The 19,203-nt window shown below is 40.3% G+C and overlaps 1 protein-coding gene across 1 annotated transcript in view; it reads left to right on the forward strand.

Moving 5' to 3' along the window:
* The window catches only part of LOC119727828 (G-protein coupled receptor GRL101-like), a 31,288-nt gene extending 12,825 nt beyond the window's left edge, over positions 1–18,463 (forward strand). Inside the window, exons 4-5 of the mRNA XM_038199899.1 lie at positions 15,167–15,244; positions 17,153–18,463. Of these exons, the coding sequence (XP_038055827.1) occupies positions 15,167–15,244; positions 17,153–18,263 (1,189 nt within the window). The 3' untranslated portion in view covers positions 18,264–18,463. The remainder of the gene's footprint in view (positions 1–15,166; positions 15,245–17,152) is intronic.
* Positions 18,464–19,203: the final 740 nt, after the last annotated feature.

The raw sequence follows: 19,203 nt of genomic DNA on the forward strand, positions 1-19,203 counted from the left end.
AAATACAATGCAACCCGATGAAATGAAATTAGTTAATTTTTATTTTATTTGCTATATTTTTGTGATGGAAATTCGATATTTCAAGAAAATGTCGTTTTAGATCGTTGTTTGCTTTCCATTTCCATGGAATCATCAGCAAAAGGGCCAACTTAAGTTTTTTTTTTGTACTCCAGTTTCCCCAAACATGCCACTTATCACAGCATTTGAATGAGATATTAAAAAATATTATTACAGGATTTACGAGTTATTGCGAATAGGTTTGCCTTTCTTAGGTAAGGTGGGTATTGTTTTTGAAGTTTCCGTCCGTACGTTATACATGAACGAACTGCGTGCCGTCAAAAACGATGTCACCGTGCACAGAAGGCCATGTTGGACCGTCCACATGGAGCACTGGACCAGCTTGCGCCATGCGAAAAATCACGCTGTCCTATGGGTCAGCAGAAAAAAACGTATTTTCGGCGGATACGTCCTTCTTTCTTGAACTGTCCTATTCGAAATAACTCGGAAATAGTATCATTATTTGTATATATTCTTTGCCTAAATGGCAATGTCTTGAACTTGTCCAGAAAAACTGGAGAAATATTTTTAAATTCCAATGATTGATTCACGCAGGGTTGAAGAATTTTCGGGGAAATTCTTTTTCTCATAAAATCTCTTTTATTAAGAGTAATTTTTACATTTGGACAATTTCAGCTCATAACATGATTGTAAAAATCAAGTTCTCAGAAATTTTCATGATTTTGGGTCGTCTGTTACTTGTGGATGATTACCTGGTATGTGATATTGTTTTCGGCTGATCGACGGGTGCGGATTAATGGCGCCATCTGTCGTCTGTACGATTTCAGAATCTTTTGGTCCCTTACGCTTGCGGGAAAAAAAACTAATTGGTGCACAAAGGCATGGACATGAACATACGTTAAAAGACCGCCTAAAAGCTCCATCGACGACATGCGAACTCTCCTGGTCCGGATATGCCGATGATTTCATCCATTTCCTCAACACTGCACCTGCACGCCATACCACCAAACCGCTGCCGCCCTCCTCAACGACGTTTTCGTCAATATCGGTCTCAAGATCAACCTTAAAGACAAAGACGATGATATCAAACTTAACAACCATCAACCCCAACACCCTCTTCCCCTCCTAGGTTATCCAAATCAACAACATGAACATCAAAAACACCGAGACATTCAAGCACCTGGGCACATTATATCACATGCCCAACCCAACACTAGGGACATCGAAATCAGCTACCGGGTCAACAGCGCACGCTCAAATTGCGCCACTAACAAGGCACTGTTAGTAAATCATTGGATAAAATAATGTAACATTGCGAGTTCCATTCCTTGGTAGCCTGATTAAAAGTACACTGACCTATTCCAGCCAAAACTGGAACCCACTGAGGAGGTAAAGACGACATTTGGATGCTGTGTATAAGGACTTTCTACACAGAGTGGTCCGTGGTGGATTTCGCTAAGTCAGCGCAGTTTGGCGAGGAACACAAGTTTCTTTACGCCAATGCAAGAATTCACCAAATCTGCGGCACCTCTAACGTCACGACCTTTATCGAAAATCAGCAAAACAGCTACTGTTGTCATATCATCCGCGGAGTTTCAGACCTCACCACGAATGAACTGCTCTTCAATTCCGACTAATATCAGAAACGAGGCCGCCCCACCCCAACTCCCCTCCAACAAGTCTGTGCAAACCGACAATGTACAGAAGCCGAACTTTCTCGTGAGCATTAAAGTTCCCGATACACAAGTACCGGTATCCTGCCAATCGTTAGAATAATGAAGCAGTAAACCAAATGAATGAAATGTAGGCCTATGGCAAAACAATTGTTTTACTTGTTCTTCTGAGCAAACTGATATAACTTCAATCGGGAGGTTACAATGTTAATTTTGTCTTTAAGAAAAAGAATATAATGTAACAGATCATAATAACTGTTACATTCACCACAATGTGGGTTCAGATGATTATGTTGCAATGTTATGTCTTTGGAATGTAAATTAGAAATATTTTGTTATACAGGATGTATAAGAAAGACAAACAAAGGTACCATATCAACAGGATATGAACTTAACGACCATTATTATGGTTTTATCATAAACTACGGATTTAGTGCTTCATGCAGGGCAACGCCTCCAAGATATTGGTAATAAGCTTACTGCTCCCCAGTCTATGATAAAACCATAATAAACGTCAATATTAGTACATATTTTGGTCACATTTTCCTAATGTTTTAGTGCTATCTTTTTGGCGGGGCACCATACATTTACATTTCATCTCTGTTTATTCTTGACTTGACAGTACGATGGACAGTCTTCCTCTACAGTGGATTCCCAACGATACATTTAGCGGGCTGATCAATCTCCGCGAGCTGTAAGTTTGATACGGTTCATGTTATCTTTCGATGTCACAGCTGACAGTGCAAACTGTATTTGCATCATAAGCTTTGGCATCAATCCGTCTCTCTCCAAAGTTACCGTTAAGCGTTTTCTTTCGAGTTAGAGTAACATTCCTTAAAGTAGCTGTTCAGCCCAGAAAATTTTAATCAGGATGTAATCGGTCATTTTCCATATTTTGATTTAACAGATAATGTTATTGTCACAATTTTGTGGTCTTAATAGCAATACATGTGTCTTTGGAGTGATCTCTGTTGTTTGCAAATCGCTGCTAGTGTACGCTCATATTCTTTCGCACAATTAACTTCAGCTTGATGAGACAGTTATTTTGGCTGTATGACATTCTTCGAGATCATCTGTTAGGTTCGTTTCGTGTTTGGTAGTAATCCAAGAGCATGATGTCGATGCAAGCTCTATCCAATATCACACACTTTGTTGTCGTTGATGAATAGCTGCAGTAACGAATATGCAAGTAAACTAATTTTCTTTTTAAAGCTCGCTAATATAAGTCATAACAAAAATCGTTCAGGTTGGACTCGAACCCATGACCTCCTGCTTTCTAGTGCAGACGTGTTACCACTCGACCACCGGGCTTAGAGGATCGGTTGGCTGGTTTGAATATGAAGTACATAGCAGCGGGTACCGCATTTAACTATTCATATTAAGATGGAAGAATATTTGCGCCGGGGTAATGTAAATCAATATTAGGTTTTGCCCTTCATCGATATATAAACACTGTATACTCAGTGTAACCTCCCCAGTGAAAGTTGGAAAAAATCATTTGGTGGGACTCGAACCCACGCCCTCCTGCTCGTGGGTTCGAGTCCCACCCGAGTGATTATTTGAAAAATGGTCTTAATCTGCCCAATGGTTAAATTAAAATGAAATGGCAAATTTACGTTCATGCCTTATAGGCCGTTTAATTGGATAAAGATTAAAAACTGAAAGGAAAATAATTCTTTAATAGTACTATTAACACCAATCTAAAATGTATATATTTTGCAGTGTATTTCAGTTTTGTTATATTCCCCTTTTGATTCGATAGTGAGATGAGAAATCTTCCGCTCGTGTCGATTCCAGCTATTACATTTAGCGGACTCTCCAATCTGGCATGGCTGTAAGTTTGAAATGCTTTGTATTTTGTTTGTGTTTATTTGTTTGTGTTTATTTGTTTGTGTTCATTTTACAGAAGTCCGATCGTGCCAGGTTTTGAAAGTGAAACAAATTATTTTTGCGAAATAACGCAATAATTTGGCGAAAAAACGCAATTTTGCGAAATAGTGCAATAGTATTGCGAAATATCGCAACAGTATTACAAATAATGCAATATATGGAGAAATTACGCAACATGTATGGAGAAATAATCCAATACATTGCGAAATAACGAGATAGCATTACGAAATTACGCAATTAGTTTTTCTGACATGAAACGCAATGCAATCTAAACCAACACGAATACTCGATCTAGATGAGCTAAAGACCCAGATACCAGAGCAGCCTATAGCGAGCTGGTCAAGGAGAAGCTCAACATCTTGATATCACCACTGTCGACGATTTCAACGTGAACGTTGTCGATGCGCTCCAGTCTCCGCTACGCTGCCATGCAAATCGAAATCCCATCGAAAATCGATTGATATAAACGATCCAACGTTGCAGAACTTGTTTCGAAAACGGGAGGAAGTCAGACGTTCAGTAAAATCAGAGAGATCTAATAACCAAAAACTGTCCGGGCCTATCCTGATCAGAACCCGTCAGCTCACTAATGAGCATTTCAAAAGAAAAGGCTGATCGCAACTGCCAAACTCCAAGTGACTCTATTTAGAACCAAGACTGGCATTACCTGCCTATACCAGACCAAATTCTTGCCTACTTCAAGAACAGCTTCAATCCCATCCAACCCACCTTCCACCCAGCGGAATTCGATCATCTATTGTTGTTAACGACCTTCCTCCAAGAAAATACAACATCTTAGCCGATATCAACCATGACCCCCTTTCCAAAATGGAAATTGAGGAATGCCTCAAACGCCTCAAGAATCGTATAAAGAAAGTCAGAATAGTCCTCCCGAATTTCTTAAATTCATCTACATCAACCCAGCCCCTATTGACGCGATCTACAACCTGACGCCGCAAATCTAGGCCACTAAGCAAATTGCAGAATGTTCATCCCTTCCACTTAGTTTGTGCGCATGCGCCAAAATTTCGGCTATGCCGGTGACTGTCGAAATGGCAGCGCCGCGGGGAGGAAAGACACACCAATTTGCATCTGAAATAATAATAAATATAACGAACGTCCCGTTCATTTTTCTTATCAAGTGCAATACAATGCCACCGGATGAAATTGAAAGAGTTTATTTTTTATTTTATTCGTCATATTTTTTGTGATAAAAATTCGATACTTCAAACAAATGTCGTTTTAGATCGTTGTTTGCTTTCCATTTCCATGCAATCATCAGCAAAAGGGCCAACTTAAGTTTTTTTTGTGTACTCCAGTTTCCTCAAACATGTCACTTACCACAGCATTTGAATGAGATATTAAAAAATATTATTACAGGATTTACGAGTTATTGCGAATAGGTTTGCGTTCCTTAGGTGGGTGTTGTTTTTGAAGTTTCCGTCCGTACGTTATACATCATGTACGAACTGCGCGCCGTCAAAAACGATGTCACCGTGCACAGAAGGCCATGTTGGACCGTCCACATGGAGCACTAGCCCAGCTTGCTCCATGCAGAAAATCACGCTGTCCTATGGGTCAGCGGAAAAAAAACCCGTATTTTCGGCGGATACGTCCTTCTTTCTTTCTTGAACTGTCCTATTCGAAATAACTCGGAAATAGTATCATTATTTTTTATGTATTTTTTTACTCAATGGCATTGTCTTTAATTTATCCAGGAAAACTGGAGAAATATTTTTAAAATTCGATTGATTCTCGCAGGGTTTGAAGAATTTGCGGGGAAGAATTTTTCTCATAAAATCTCTTTTTTTTTAAGAGTAATTTTTACATTTGGACAATGTCAGCTCTTGACATGATTGTAAACTTCATATTTAAAGTTCTCAAATGTTCATGAGTTTAGGTCGTCTGTAACTTGTGGATGATTACCCGGTATGTGATATTGTTTTTGGCTGATCGACGGGTACGAAATGGCGCCATCTGTCGTCTGTACGATTTCAGAATCTTTTGGTCCATTACGCATGCGGGGAAAAAACTAAGTGGTGCACAAAGGCATGGGTATGAACATACATGAAAAGACCGCCTAAAAGCTCCATCGACGACATGCAAACTCTCCTGGTCCGTATATGCCGATGATTTCATCCTTTTCCTCAACACTGCACCTGCACGCCATAGCTCCAAACCGCTGCCGCCCTCCTCAACGACGTTTTCGTCAATATCGATCTCAAGATCAACCTTAAAGACAGAGCCGATGATATCAAACTTCACAACCATCAACCCCAACACCCTCTACCCCTCCTAGGTTATCCAAATCAAAAACACGAACATCAAAACTACCGAGACATTCAAGTACCTGGGCACATTATATCACATGCCCAACCCAACACCAGGGACATCGAAATCAGCTACCGGGTCAACAGCGCACGCACAAATTGCGCCCCTTACAAGGCACTGTTAGTAAATCATTGGATAAAATAATGTGACATTGCTAGTTCCATACCTTGGTAGCCTGATTAAAAGTACACTAACCTTATTCCAGCCAAAACTGGAACCCACTGAGGAGGTAAAGACAACATTTGGATGCTGTGTATAGGGACTTTCTACGCAGAATGGTCCGTGGTGGTTTTCGCAAGCCAACGCAGCTTGATGAACAACACAAGTTTAACTTCACCAATGCCAGATCTCACCAAATCTGCGGCACCTCTGACGTCACGACCTTTATCAGAGATCAGCAAGACAGTTACTTTTGTCATATCATCCGCGGAGTTTTGGTCCTCACCACGAATAAGCTGCTCTTCAATTCCGAAAAATATCAGAAACGACGCCGCCCCACCCCAACTCCCTTCCAACAAGCCTGTGCAAACCGACAATGTACAGAAGCCTAACTTGTCCATGAGCATTGAAGTTCCCGATACACAAGTATACCGGTATCCTGCCAATCGTTAAAATAATAAAGCTCTAAACCAAATGAAGGCATGTATGGCGGAAAAGTTGTTTTACTTTTTCTGCTGAGCAAATTGATATGACGGGATTCAATCGGGAAGTTACAATATTAATTTTCTTTTTCTTTTAAGAAAAAGAATATATGTAACAGATCATAATAACTGTTACATTCACCACAATGGGGGTTCAGATGATTATGTTGCAATGTTATGTCTTTGAAATATAAATTAGAAGTATTTTGTTGTACAGGGTGTCTATAAGAAAGACAAACAAAGGTATCATATCAGCAGGATATGAACTTAACGACCATTATTATGGCTTTATCATTAACTACGGATTTAGTGCTTCATGCAGGGCAACGCCTCCAAGATAATTGGAAATAAGCTTACTGCTCCCAAGTCTATGATAAAACCATAATAATGGTCAGTAGAAGTACATATTTTGGTGACATTATCCCAATGTTTTAGTGCTATCTTTTTGGCGGGGCACCATACATTTATATTTCATCTCTGTTTATTCTTGACTTGACAGTAAGATGGAAAGTCTTCCTCTGCAGTGGATTCCCAACGGTACATTTAGCGGGCTGTTCAATCTCTACTCGCTGTAAGTTTGATACGGTTTCTGTTTGTTTTCGATGTCACAGCTGACAGTGCAAACTGTATTTGCGTCATAATCTTTGGCATCAATTCGACTCTCTCCAAAGTTACCGTTAAGCGTTTTCTTTCGAGTTAAGAGTAACATTCCTTAAAGAAGCTGTTAATCCCAGAAAATTTTAATCAGGATGTAATCAGTTTTGTTGTTGTTGATATTTTGATTTAACAAATATTACAAATGTTATTCTAAAACTTCTGTGGGCTTAATAGAAGTACATGTGATCAAAATAGCTTGTCTTTGGAGTGATCTCTGTTGTTTGCAAATAGCTGCTAGTGTACGCTCATATTCTATCGCACAATCTTCAGCTTGATGAGACAGTAATTTTGGCTGTAAGACATTCTTCGAGATCATCTGTCAGTGGCGTAGCCACGGGGGTGGGGGTGCTCCCTTAAATGAGCATTCGAACAGAGTCGTTCGATTTCGTTATTGGAGCAGTCTTTCTATCAATAAGTTCATTCAAATTCAAATAGTCGTTTCGTTCATTCAAATTCGTCGAAGGTATCAGAAAGAGGTTGATCAAGAATTGGATTTAATCAACTGGTAAATAGTTTTCACATATCTGCATTCAAAGTTACCGTCTGCACTCCGTGCAAAGTTACCGTTAACCATTTTCTTTCGAGTTTGAGTAACACTCCCTAAAGTAGCTGGTTAATCCCAAAAGACTTTAATCAGGAGGTAATCAGGCATTTTTAAAATTGTAACAGATAATAAAAATGTTTGTCACAATTTTTTTGGCTTAATAGAAAAACATGTTATCAAATAAGGTTTTGCCCTTCACTGACGTATAAACACAATCGCGTCAAATTGAACGATTTTTGTTATGACATTGCCAAGAAACCTACAATAACGAGCTTAAAAAAATATCACCTTAAGAAGAAATACATGTGATCAAAATTGCTGTCTTTGAAGTGATCTCTGTTGTTTGCAAATCACTGCTAATGTACGCTCACATTCTATCGCATAACTGACTTCAGCTTGAGGACACAGTGATTTTGGCTGTATGACATTCTTCTTCAAAGTGCAAAACGACCCACCAAAATGTGGCACGATGTGTCGCAAAAAATGTATTTGTTCGTGAATAAGCTTGTCACTTGGATAAAACTTGTGATAGTCCCTCGTACATTTCACACCCTATTGCTTCACAGCAATTTTGTCTCATAAATAAGGTTTATCTTTGATTTGACAGCGATATTCGTGATGTAGTTTTTGCAAAATAAAACACAATAGTTTTTGCGAAAAAAAATGAAGTAATGCAATGGGTCCGAATTATTGGACCTTTATTATAGGCCTACTTAGGCAAATTCTCAGGCCATATATTACGAGAGATATAACGTTTTGTGGTGATAAAAGCCTACCCGGCCGAGTGAATGGCGGATCCTTGATTTTTTTAAGCGGGTTGACGGAGGGTGTTGACTTCAAAACAGAGACAATTAATAAGAGGGACCAAATGTTCAAAGCAAATGAATCGAGATCTTATGACGAGTGTTATTTAACGAATGTTTTGGATTCTTGGGATTTTTTCTCCAGTTGGCATTTTCCAGCCTAACATCTGAACACAAATGACTTTGGCCGGACGGAAGATGATGGTTAACCACCCTAACAATCCCCACACTCCACCACTGCCTAATGCCCCCATAAAAGCATGTTTTAAAAAATATATGAAAATTACAAAGTACAGTTTTTTTAAAACAAACTTTCAACAATTCGTTCATTTCTTCAGCACGCATTAAAAACAAAACACTTTTGTAATGCATATCAATATACGGTTTCAAGTTGCCTGATGAGGGGTACCCTTGTGATCCGTCGATCACTGGACTAGAGTCCTGCCCTACAACAGCCTTGACTGGAGACTAGACAGCCAGCCCGTCACCAACAGTAGAACCCTGAATATAAAAGCACACGTCTTCCCATTCTAAATACCAAATCTAAATGCAAAATATTTGATATATACTTTATATACTAACAATTCTCAAATTATGCAAACTCAGGCTACTCAACGGAGTCCATTTCTGCCTCGATGGCAGAAATAAATCAGTTTTAATCCGTCCAATTTTTTTTTACTACAAAAAAAATGCGACGCCCCCCAAAAAATGCGACGCCCAAAACAAAAAATGCGACGCCAAAAAAAAATTGCGACGCCAAAAAAAAAATGCGACGCCAAAAAAAAAAAATGCGACGCCCAAAAAAAAAGGCGACGCCGTTGGCACATATGGAACACCATAATATACGGTTTCAAGTTGCCTGATGAGGGGTACCCTTGTGATCTGTCGATCACTGGACTAGAGTCCTGCCCTACAACAGCCTTGACTGGAGACTAGACAGCCAGCCCGTCACCCACAGTAGTAGTGGCGTAGCCAGGAATTTTTCAGGGGGGGGGGGGGCGCTGGAACATTTTATGGGGGGCGTCATGTAGATCTATGATAATTTTTGTTAGAAACTCAAAATCTCAGTGGGGGGGGGGGGGGAACAGACTGGGGGGGGGGGGGGACTGGGGGGCGACGAGGTTTCACGGGGGGCTGTCGACCCAGTACCCCCCCCCCCCCCCCCCCCTTGGCTACGCCACTGCACAGTAGAACCCTGAATATAAAAGCACAAATGTTCCCATTCTAAATACCAAATCATCTAAATGCAAAATATTTGATATATACTTTATACAATAACAATTCTTAAATCATGCAAACTCGGGCTACTCAACGGAGTCCATTTCTGCCTCGATGGCAGAAATAAATCAGTTTTAATCTGTCCAATGTTTGAATGAAAATGGAATGGGAAATTTACGTCCATGCCGTACAGGCAGTTTAATTGAATAGAGATTTAAAATTTACATATTTTGCAGTGTATTTCAGCTTTGTTATATTCCCCATTTGATTTGATAGTAGGATGACAAATCTTCCGCTAGTGTCGATTCCACCTGGTACATTTAGCGCACTCTCCAATCTCCGAGAACTGTAAGTTTGACATGCTTCTTAACTAGTTTGTGTTAAAGAGTTTATATACTGCAAGCTGTGTTTTATGGAAGCCTGTTCGTGCCAGGCTTTAAGTGTAACAAAATATTTTTTTATCGCGAAATAACTCAATAATATTGCAAAATAACGCATTAGTTTTTGCGAAATGAAACGCAATGGTTTTTGCGCAAAAAATGAAGTAATGCAATGGGTCCGAATTATTGGACCTTTATTATAGGCCTACTTAGGCAAATTCTCACGCCATATATTATGAAAGATATAAAGTTTGGTGGTGATAAAAGCCTACCCAAGTAAATGGCAGATCCTTGATTTTTTTAAGCGGGTTGACGGAGGGTGCTTAATTCAAAACAGAGACATTTAATAAGAGGGACCAAATGTTCAAAGCAAATGAATCGAGATCTTATGACGAGTGTTATTCAACGAATGTTTTGGATTCTTGGGATTTTTTCTCCAGTTGGCATTTTCCAGACTAACATCTGAGCCCAAATGACTTTGGCTGGACGGAAGATGACTGCTAACCACCCTAACAATCTCCACAATCCACCACTGCCTAATGCCCCCATAAAAGAATGTCTTACATAATATATGAAGAGTACAAAGGACAGTTTTTTTGCCAAACTTTCAACACTTTGTTCATTTGCACGCATTAAAAACAAAACACTTTTCTAATGCATATCAATATACGGTTTCAAGTTGCCTGATGAGGGGTACCCTTGTGATCCGTCGATCACTGGACTAGAGTCCTGCCCTACAACAGTCTTGACTGGAGACTAGACAGCCAGCCCGTCACCCACAGTAGTAGTGGCGTAGCCAGGAATTTTTCAGGGGGGGGGGGGGCGCGCTGGAACATTTTATGGGGGGCGTCATGTAGATCTATGATAATTTTTGTTAGAAACTCAAAATCTCAGTGGGGGGGGGGGGACAGACTGGGGGGGGGGGGGACTGGGGGGCGACGAGGTTTCACGGGGGGCTGTCGACCCCCCCCCCTTGGCTACGCCACTGCACAGTAGAACCCTGAATATAAAAGCACAAATGTTCCCATTCTAAATACCAAATCATCTAAATGCAAAATATTTGATATATACTTTATACAATAACAATTCTTAAATCATGCAAACTCGGGCTACTCAACGGAGTCCATTTCTGCCTCGATGGCAGAAATAAATCAGTTTTAATCTGTCCAATGTTTGAATGAAAATGGAATGGGAAATTTACGTCCATGCCGTACAGGCAGTTTAATTGAATAGAGATTTAAAATTTACATATTTTGCAGTGTATTTCAGCTTTGTTATATTCCCCATTTGATTTGATAGTAGGATGACAAATCTTCCGCTAGTGTCGATTCCACCTGGTACATTTAGCGCACTCTCCAATCTCCGAGAACTGTAAGTTTGACATGCTTCTTAACTAGTTTGTGTTAAAGAGTTTATATACTGCAAGCTGTGTTTTATGGAAGCCTGTTCGTGCCAGGCTTTAAGTGTAACAAAATATTTTTTTATCGCGAAATAACTCAATAATATTGCAAAATAACGCATTAGTTTTTGCGAAATGAAACGCAATGGTTTTTGCGCAAAAAATGAAGTAATGCAATGGGTCCGAATTATTGGACCTTTATTATAGGCCTACTTAGGCAAATTCTCACGCCATATATTATGAAAGATATAAAGTTTGGTGGTGATAAAAGCCTACCCAAGTAAATGGCAGATCCTTGATTTTTTTAAGCGGGTTGACGGAGGGTGCTTAATTCAAAACAGAGACATTTAATAAGAGGGACCAAATGTTCAAAGCAAATGAATCGAGATCTTATGACGAGTGTTATTCAACGAATGTTTTGGATTCTTGGGATTTTTTCTCCAGTTGGCATTTTCCAGACTAACATCTGAGCCCAAATGACTTTGGCTGGACGGAAGATGACTGCTAACCACCCTAACAATCTCCACAATCCACCACTGCCTAATGCCCCCATAAAAGCATGTCTAACATAATATATGAAGAGTACAAAGGACAGTTTTTTTGCCAAACTTTCAACACTTTGTTCATTTGCACGCATTAAAAACAAAACACTTTTCTAATGCATATCAATATACGGTTTCAAGTTGCCTGATGAGGGGTACCCTTGTGATCCGTCGATCACTGGACTAGAGTCCTGCCCTACAACAGTCTTGACTGGAGACTAGACAGCCAGCCCGTCACCCACAGTAGTAGTGGCGTAGCCAGGAATTTTTCAGGGGGGGGGGGGGCGCGCTGGAACATTTTATGGGGGGCGTCATGTAGATCTATGATAATTTTTGTTAGAAACTCAAAATCTCAGTGGGGGGGGGGGGGGGGGGGGACAGACTGGGGGGGGGGGACTGGGGGGCGACGAGGTTTCACGGGGGGCTGTCGACCCCCCCCCCCTTGGCTACGCCACTGCACAGTAGAACCCTGAATATAAAAGCACAAATGTTCCCATTCTAAATACCAAATCATCTAAATGCAAAATATTTGATATATACTTTATACAATAACAATTCTTAAATCATGCAAACTCGGGCTACTCAACGGAGTCCATTTCTGCCTCGATGGCAGAAATAAATCAGTTTTAATCTGTCCAATGTTTGAATGAAAATGGAATGGGAAATTTACGTCCATGCCGTACAGGCAGTTTAATTGAATAGAGATTTAAAATTTACATATTTTGCAGTGTATTTCAGCTTTGTTATATTCCCCATTTGATTTGATAGTAGGATGACAAATCTTCCGCTCGTGTCGATTCCAGCTGGTACATTTAGCGCACTCTCCAATCTCCGAGAACTGTAAGTTTGACATGCTTCTTAACTAGTTTGTGTTAAAGAGTTTATATACTGCAAGCTGTGTTTTATGGAAGCCTGTTCGTGCCAGGCTTTAAGTGTAACAAAATATTTTTTTATCGCGAAATAACTCAATAATATTGCAAAATAACGCATTAGTTTTTGCGAAATGAAACGCAATGGTTTTTGCGCAAAAAATGAAGTAATGCAATGGGTCCGAATTATTGGACCTTTATTATAGGCCTACTTAGGCAAATTCTCACGCCATATATTATGAAAGATATAAAGTTTGGTGGTGATAAAAGCCTACCCAAGTAAATGGCAGATCCTTGATTTTTTAAGCGGGTTGACGGAGGGTGTTGACTTCAAAACAGAGACAATTAATAAGAGGGACCAAATGTTCAAAGCAAATGAATCGAGATCTTATGACGAGTGTTATTCAACGAATGTTTTGGATTCTTGGGATTTTTTCTCCAGTTGGCATTTTCCAGACTAACATCTGAGCCCAAATGACTTTGGCTGGACGGAAGATGACTGCTAACCACCCTAACAATCCCCACAATCCACCACTGCCTAATGCCCCCATAAAAGCATGTCTTACATAATATATGTAGAGTACATAGTACAGTTTTTTGCCAAACTTTCAACAATTTGTTCATTTGCACGCATTAAAAACAAAACACTTTTCTAATGCATATCAATATACGGTTTCAAGTTGCCTGATGAGGGGTACCCTTGTGATCTGTCGATCACTGGACTAGAGTCCTGCCCTACAACAGCCTTGACTGGAGACTAGACAGCCAGACCGTCACACACATCAGAACCCTGAATATAAAAGCCCACGTTTTCCCATTCTAAATACCAAATCTACATGTGAAATATTTGATATATACTTTATATACAGTAACAATTCTCAAATCATGCAAACTCAGGTTACTCAACGGAATCTATTTCTGCCTCGATGGCAGAAATAAATCAGTTATAATCTGTCCATTTTTTTAATGAAAATAGAATCCGAAATTTACGTCCATGCCGTACAGGCAGTTTAATTGAATAGAGATTTAAAAGTTACATATTTTGCAGTGTACTTCAGCTTTGTTATATTCCCCATTTGATTTGATAGTGTGATGACAAATCGCCCGCTCGTGTCGATTCCAGCTGGTACATTTAGCGCACTCTCCAATCTCGAATATCGGTAAATTTGATATGCTTCGTATCTTCTTTGTGGTGAAGAGTATATATCCTGCAAGCCATATGTGGATCTAAATAGGAACCAATCTCACTCTCGCAAAGACTTATATTTGTAGTGTTTTTCAGCTTTGTTATTCTCCATGTGATTCGACAGGGAAATGGTAAATCTTCCGCTCGTGTCGATCCAAGCTGGTGCTCTCGAAGGACTCTCCAGTCTCGACGCCCTGTAAGTTGGATATTGTTGCTGATGTCAAAAAGAGACACTAAAAGCTTAATTTACATTTCAATCTATTTAAACAAGAATCAATCTTACACTAAGCAATATTTAAATCTCATGCTAAAAAAGAGATTTTTTTAAGCAATTTTTTTTATCATATTTTTAATTTGGACGTGGCAATGTCTTTACAGCTTCTTTTTTAATTATAGTTTGCAAAATGTAGATATTGCACAAGCACAGCGAGTTTTAAAGGGTTTGGTAAAGACATTATCGACCAAGGGACACGTTGTGCTAAACAAAAAAGGCCTGAATCAGTGAGTGTAATTAGAAATTGGGATTTTACGTACGTTTTATTATCAGTAAGTTAGTATGCTGGGCTGATATTCTACAAATATTTGTTAAAACTTCGTCATTAAGCCATTTAAACTTTGCAATTCCCATGAATGAGGATTTTTACAATGTATTGCTATCATACAAAAATAATATAAGTGATGGCAATTCCAGAAAACTGATAAAAGATGTCCAATAAGATTTCCCAAAACTTATATCTGCAATCTTATAAAAACAATGTCGATGTTTCCCATCGAGTCCAAACATTAGTTTTAAGGTAATTTTTAGGCTATTAAATATAAATTGGCCAACTTTACTATTTGTTTATAACGAGCCTGCGGCTCGACGGATCAATGGTTGAACACATGAACATGTTTGAAAGACAGTTAACATGAAAGAAAATAGAATGCCGGTTGCTTAGAATATATGGGTTTCGAGAAGGCCTAGGCCTACATTGGCAAAATGTAAAGACAATATTTAACGTCTGATCTTTTTCAGTATCCTGCTTAATATATCAGGCACGTTGACTAAGCTTGATAAAGTCGCCTCTGATGGGTTACCAGCCTTGCAAGAAGCGTAAGTCATTTAGTTGTTCTTAAAGTATAATCGATTGTAATAGTTTTATCATGCCCAAATGGTGCTTAGGAAAGTGATGTTTTTCGGTAACCAATTCGTACCGATTAATGAGAGCATCAAACAGCGGCGGCGGAACGGTTTTCAAACTGGGGGGGGGGGGGGGATCACCAAAAAGGGGCACTTGCTCAGAAAAAGGCAACATCCGTCGGTGCAGCAGCGTATACAGCATTTAAATTGTTTGGCACATCCGTGCTGAAATGTCGACACGTTTTTTTGACCGGACACTTTGCCTCCGTGAAATCAAATAGTGTGTGTGTGTTTGTACAAGCATTGCATTCACTGTGTGGACTTCCGACAAAAGATGTCCACATAAACCAGGTAGCAGCGACGTTGTGTGGACTTGCCCACGTTCACACAAGGTTTTCCCTCTCTGGAAAACAGGTTTAGAGGCATTTTTGAGTTACGTTTATTTGTGGCAAAATGTGGCAAAGGGAATCATAGAAAAAAATTTGGGTTGAAAGAGGTTTCACAGTTTGAGTAAAATGAGTTTTTTTCACTGGATGTTCTTAACTACACGAAAACAAATGAATGTCTACTCCGCACTTGGTATGTAAAACAAACATGCCTGTGTGTGCGTGTTTATGGTGTAAATCGAGCACACACACGTGCAACATCATCGATGAATTGAGGACAGGAACCAAATCGAGGACGACCTCGATTAGAAAACGTGTACAAAACCAATGAGAGCTGTTGCAAACAAATTAGAGTATAAACAAAGGAAAAGGGAAGAGGAACAATAGGAAAATCCTCGATTTACACATTAAACAAACGTATGTGTGTGCGTGTGTGTGTGGGGGGGGGGGGGGGGGGGGCTGGTACTATCTTCCGAAATAGGGGGCGCTCTTCAAAACCGGCCATTATGCAAACTACGCATGATGTGCCCATTTTCAAGGCGCATTGTAAGGGTTTGGGGGCTTGGTTTTTATATTCCTCGTTCATATCACAACTCTTTATACCATTTTGGGAAATGGTAACTGAAAACAAATTATCCCAAATGTTATGGTCAGTTTTGTTTTCATCTCGAGGGGCCACATTTATGCTCGAAGGGGCACATCGGATGTCCGCAAAAGGGGGACTTGGGTAAATCTAGGGGGCAAGTTTCCCGCCCCCCCCCCAGCCCCCCCCCCCCCGCCCCCCCCCCCCTCCCCCCCCCCCCCCCCCCCCCCCCCCGGTTCCGCTGCCCCATCAGATTATATCCGCAGTTCTATCAAGAAATGTGTTAACCCTATCAGGACCGGGGAAGGCACAATGTGCCCCCTCTCCCATATTTTTGCTCATAACTTTTTAACGGTGCAGCCGATCACCACCAAATTTGGTGACTTTTCCTAAATATTATCTAGGGTCATAATAAAAAACAATCAAGGGGTGGTTCGTTGTTGCCATAGCAACCGTTTGTTTTACATTGGTTCCCAGTTTTCACGTAATTTTAATAAACTAAATGTTTTAATATTTATTTCTACACTATAAAACTAATTGTCACATTGTTATTAATTTATTTATCAGATAGGTGATTGAGAAGTGTCACGTGACAAACATGTTTCCCAAATTTAATGACATATTTTTTGGCCAAAGAAAACGGAAAATACGGGGAAAAACTATTTTTGACCAAAAATGGGCAAAAATGTCCCCCAAAACGCCCTCTATGGACGATTTTTTTGGAAAAAATGGCAACCTGTAGAGTTTGGTCAAAGGTTAATTTCTACCAAGTTTTTAAAAAATCGGTCATTCACTTTTGAAAATATAGAGGGGGGGGGGGCACTACGTCCCCGTAGGTCCGAAAAAGCCAGGTCCTGACAGGGTTAATGCACTGCACGTATAGTGTTCAATAAACATTCATTTCATTTTCAGAGTCGTTGATGACTACCGTCTTTGCTGTGCCTTATCCAAGTTGCATCACTTTTCTATCGAGCACAGTTGTTCAACCACCAAGCCTCAACCAGATTTGATTCTGTGCGATAGCCTTATGCCAAATAACATACTACGAGCGGTGTTGTGGGTATTGGGAATAAGTGCCCTCATTGGTAATTTGGCTGTCCTGTTTTGGAGGCTTAGGCAGAAAGGGGTCGGAGGGGGTAAAAAGACGCTATCACTTATGGTTGGAAATCTGGCGCTCGCAGACGTCATGATGGGTGTGTACATGCTAATCATAGCTGTTGCAGATCTTACATTTGGCGAGGACTACTTTCTTGTGGCCCCTGAGTGGCGCTCCAGCATAATGTGTAAACTTGCTGGAGTTCTGTCGGTTTTGTCCAGCGAGGCTTCGGTGTTTTTTGTGACACTCATCAGCGTGGACTGTTTCCTAGGCATTGTGTTTCCGTTGAAAAACTTCTCTCTCGGGAAAAAATCAACAACAGTCATCATTGTTGTCCTATGGTTTCTGGCACTTTGTCTGAGTATCGTGCCAACACTTTCATTTGGGTCTGATTCTGATGTTTATGGACTTTCTGATGTTTGTATCGGCCTTCCTCTTACAACTAAGGCATCTGATGTGACCACGTCATTTAATCGTCGCCTTGGTATCAGGTCTGGTGACTGGCTTATTTCCCACGGCACAGGTAAGAAAGCATCTTGGATCCTGGCAATCGTTCTCTTCCTTGGCGTCAATCTGGTTTCATTTCTTCTTGTCCTGTGTTGCTACGTCGCCATCTTCATCAGTGTCAGGCGGACGGCCAGTGCCGTCCGAGTGAATGCCCACAGGCAGCGTGAAGTCAAAATGGCGGTCAAGATGGCGCTGATCGTGATGACGGATTTCTGCTGTTGGATGCCAATAATCATCATGGGGATTCTGTCTCAGACGGGAACAGTCACACTATCCACCGAGGTGTATGCATGGGTTGTGGTTCTGGTTCTTCCAATCAACTCGTCCCTCAATCCTTTCCTTTACACTTTCTTCACAGTTTGTTGCGCGACTAAACCGAAGGCCAAACCACAGAAAAGGAATCAAACAAACCAAAATTAGAACAAAGTGCAACAAACACAAAGGCTGAGGCGGGTAGTCTATTTGCCCCCAGCAATAGGTAGCACATGCCTGCTTCGCCCCCTCCTTGACAGATATACTCCTCCCCCTTGAGCCAACACTGGATCCGTACCTGCAAACGTACACAATGCAGTGGTTCGGCTCACAACATAATAATACAGATGTTTGTTTAAATTTCAAAGTGATTTCTAGTAGCTGTGCGAAAGCCAAGGCGAAAACTTAACTTACTCTCGTATCAGTACTGACCAGACCGGCATATTTTTCAATCCACGGACTAAATTGTGTAACATTTCCATTTCGTTCATTGACTGAGGATAAAGCAAACTGCTCATTACATACTGTGAATAACTAATTAAAGACGAATAACTTATTAAAGACGATAACTATACAATGATTTTTCCCGATTGATTTGCATCAAAGCCTTACAGATGTTATCATGATGTGTGTTGTTCACATGTTGTGACAATCTTCGCATTCTGCACTACACGCGTGATTGTTGGCCAGTCGTGTTTGTTGAGTTTTTGAGGATTGTGCTTCAATTGTTGGTTATATTAAAGTGAGGGGGGCGTTCAAAGGTGTCTTCAGGAAACATTCAATGAGGGCGCTCTGCAAAATAGTCTTAGGGCTACCCATAACACCGCAGTTGTATATCTCTCGATGATGTAAGTTCATATGTTTGAAAAAAAACCTTCAAATTTTACAAATGGCAGACATTTACTAAAGGAGCCATGCGATGAATTTTACGCTGAATCATTTTTTGAATATCCTTCTACTCTTAATTAATGTATGATAATAATGTTACTTGTTATAATTTTAAGAAGGCCATGGTGTGTCCTAACAACTGAGGGCGTTGCTTCTGTACTTACACTTTGGGCCGACACTGTACAGTGTTAAGGACTATGAATCCAAAATGTAGCCCATA

Source organism: Patiria miniata, unplaced genomic scaffold, assembly GCF_015706575.1.
Source record: "Patiria miniata isolate m_02_andy unplaced genomic scaffold, ASM1570657v1 HiC_scaffold_20, whole genome shotgun sequence".
Taxonomy (NCBI): Eukaryota; Metazoa; Echinodermata; class Asteroidea; order Valvatida; family Asterinidae; genus Patiria; species Patiria miniata.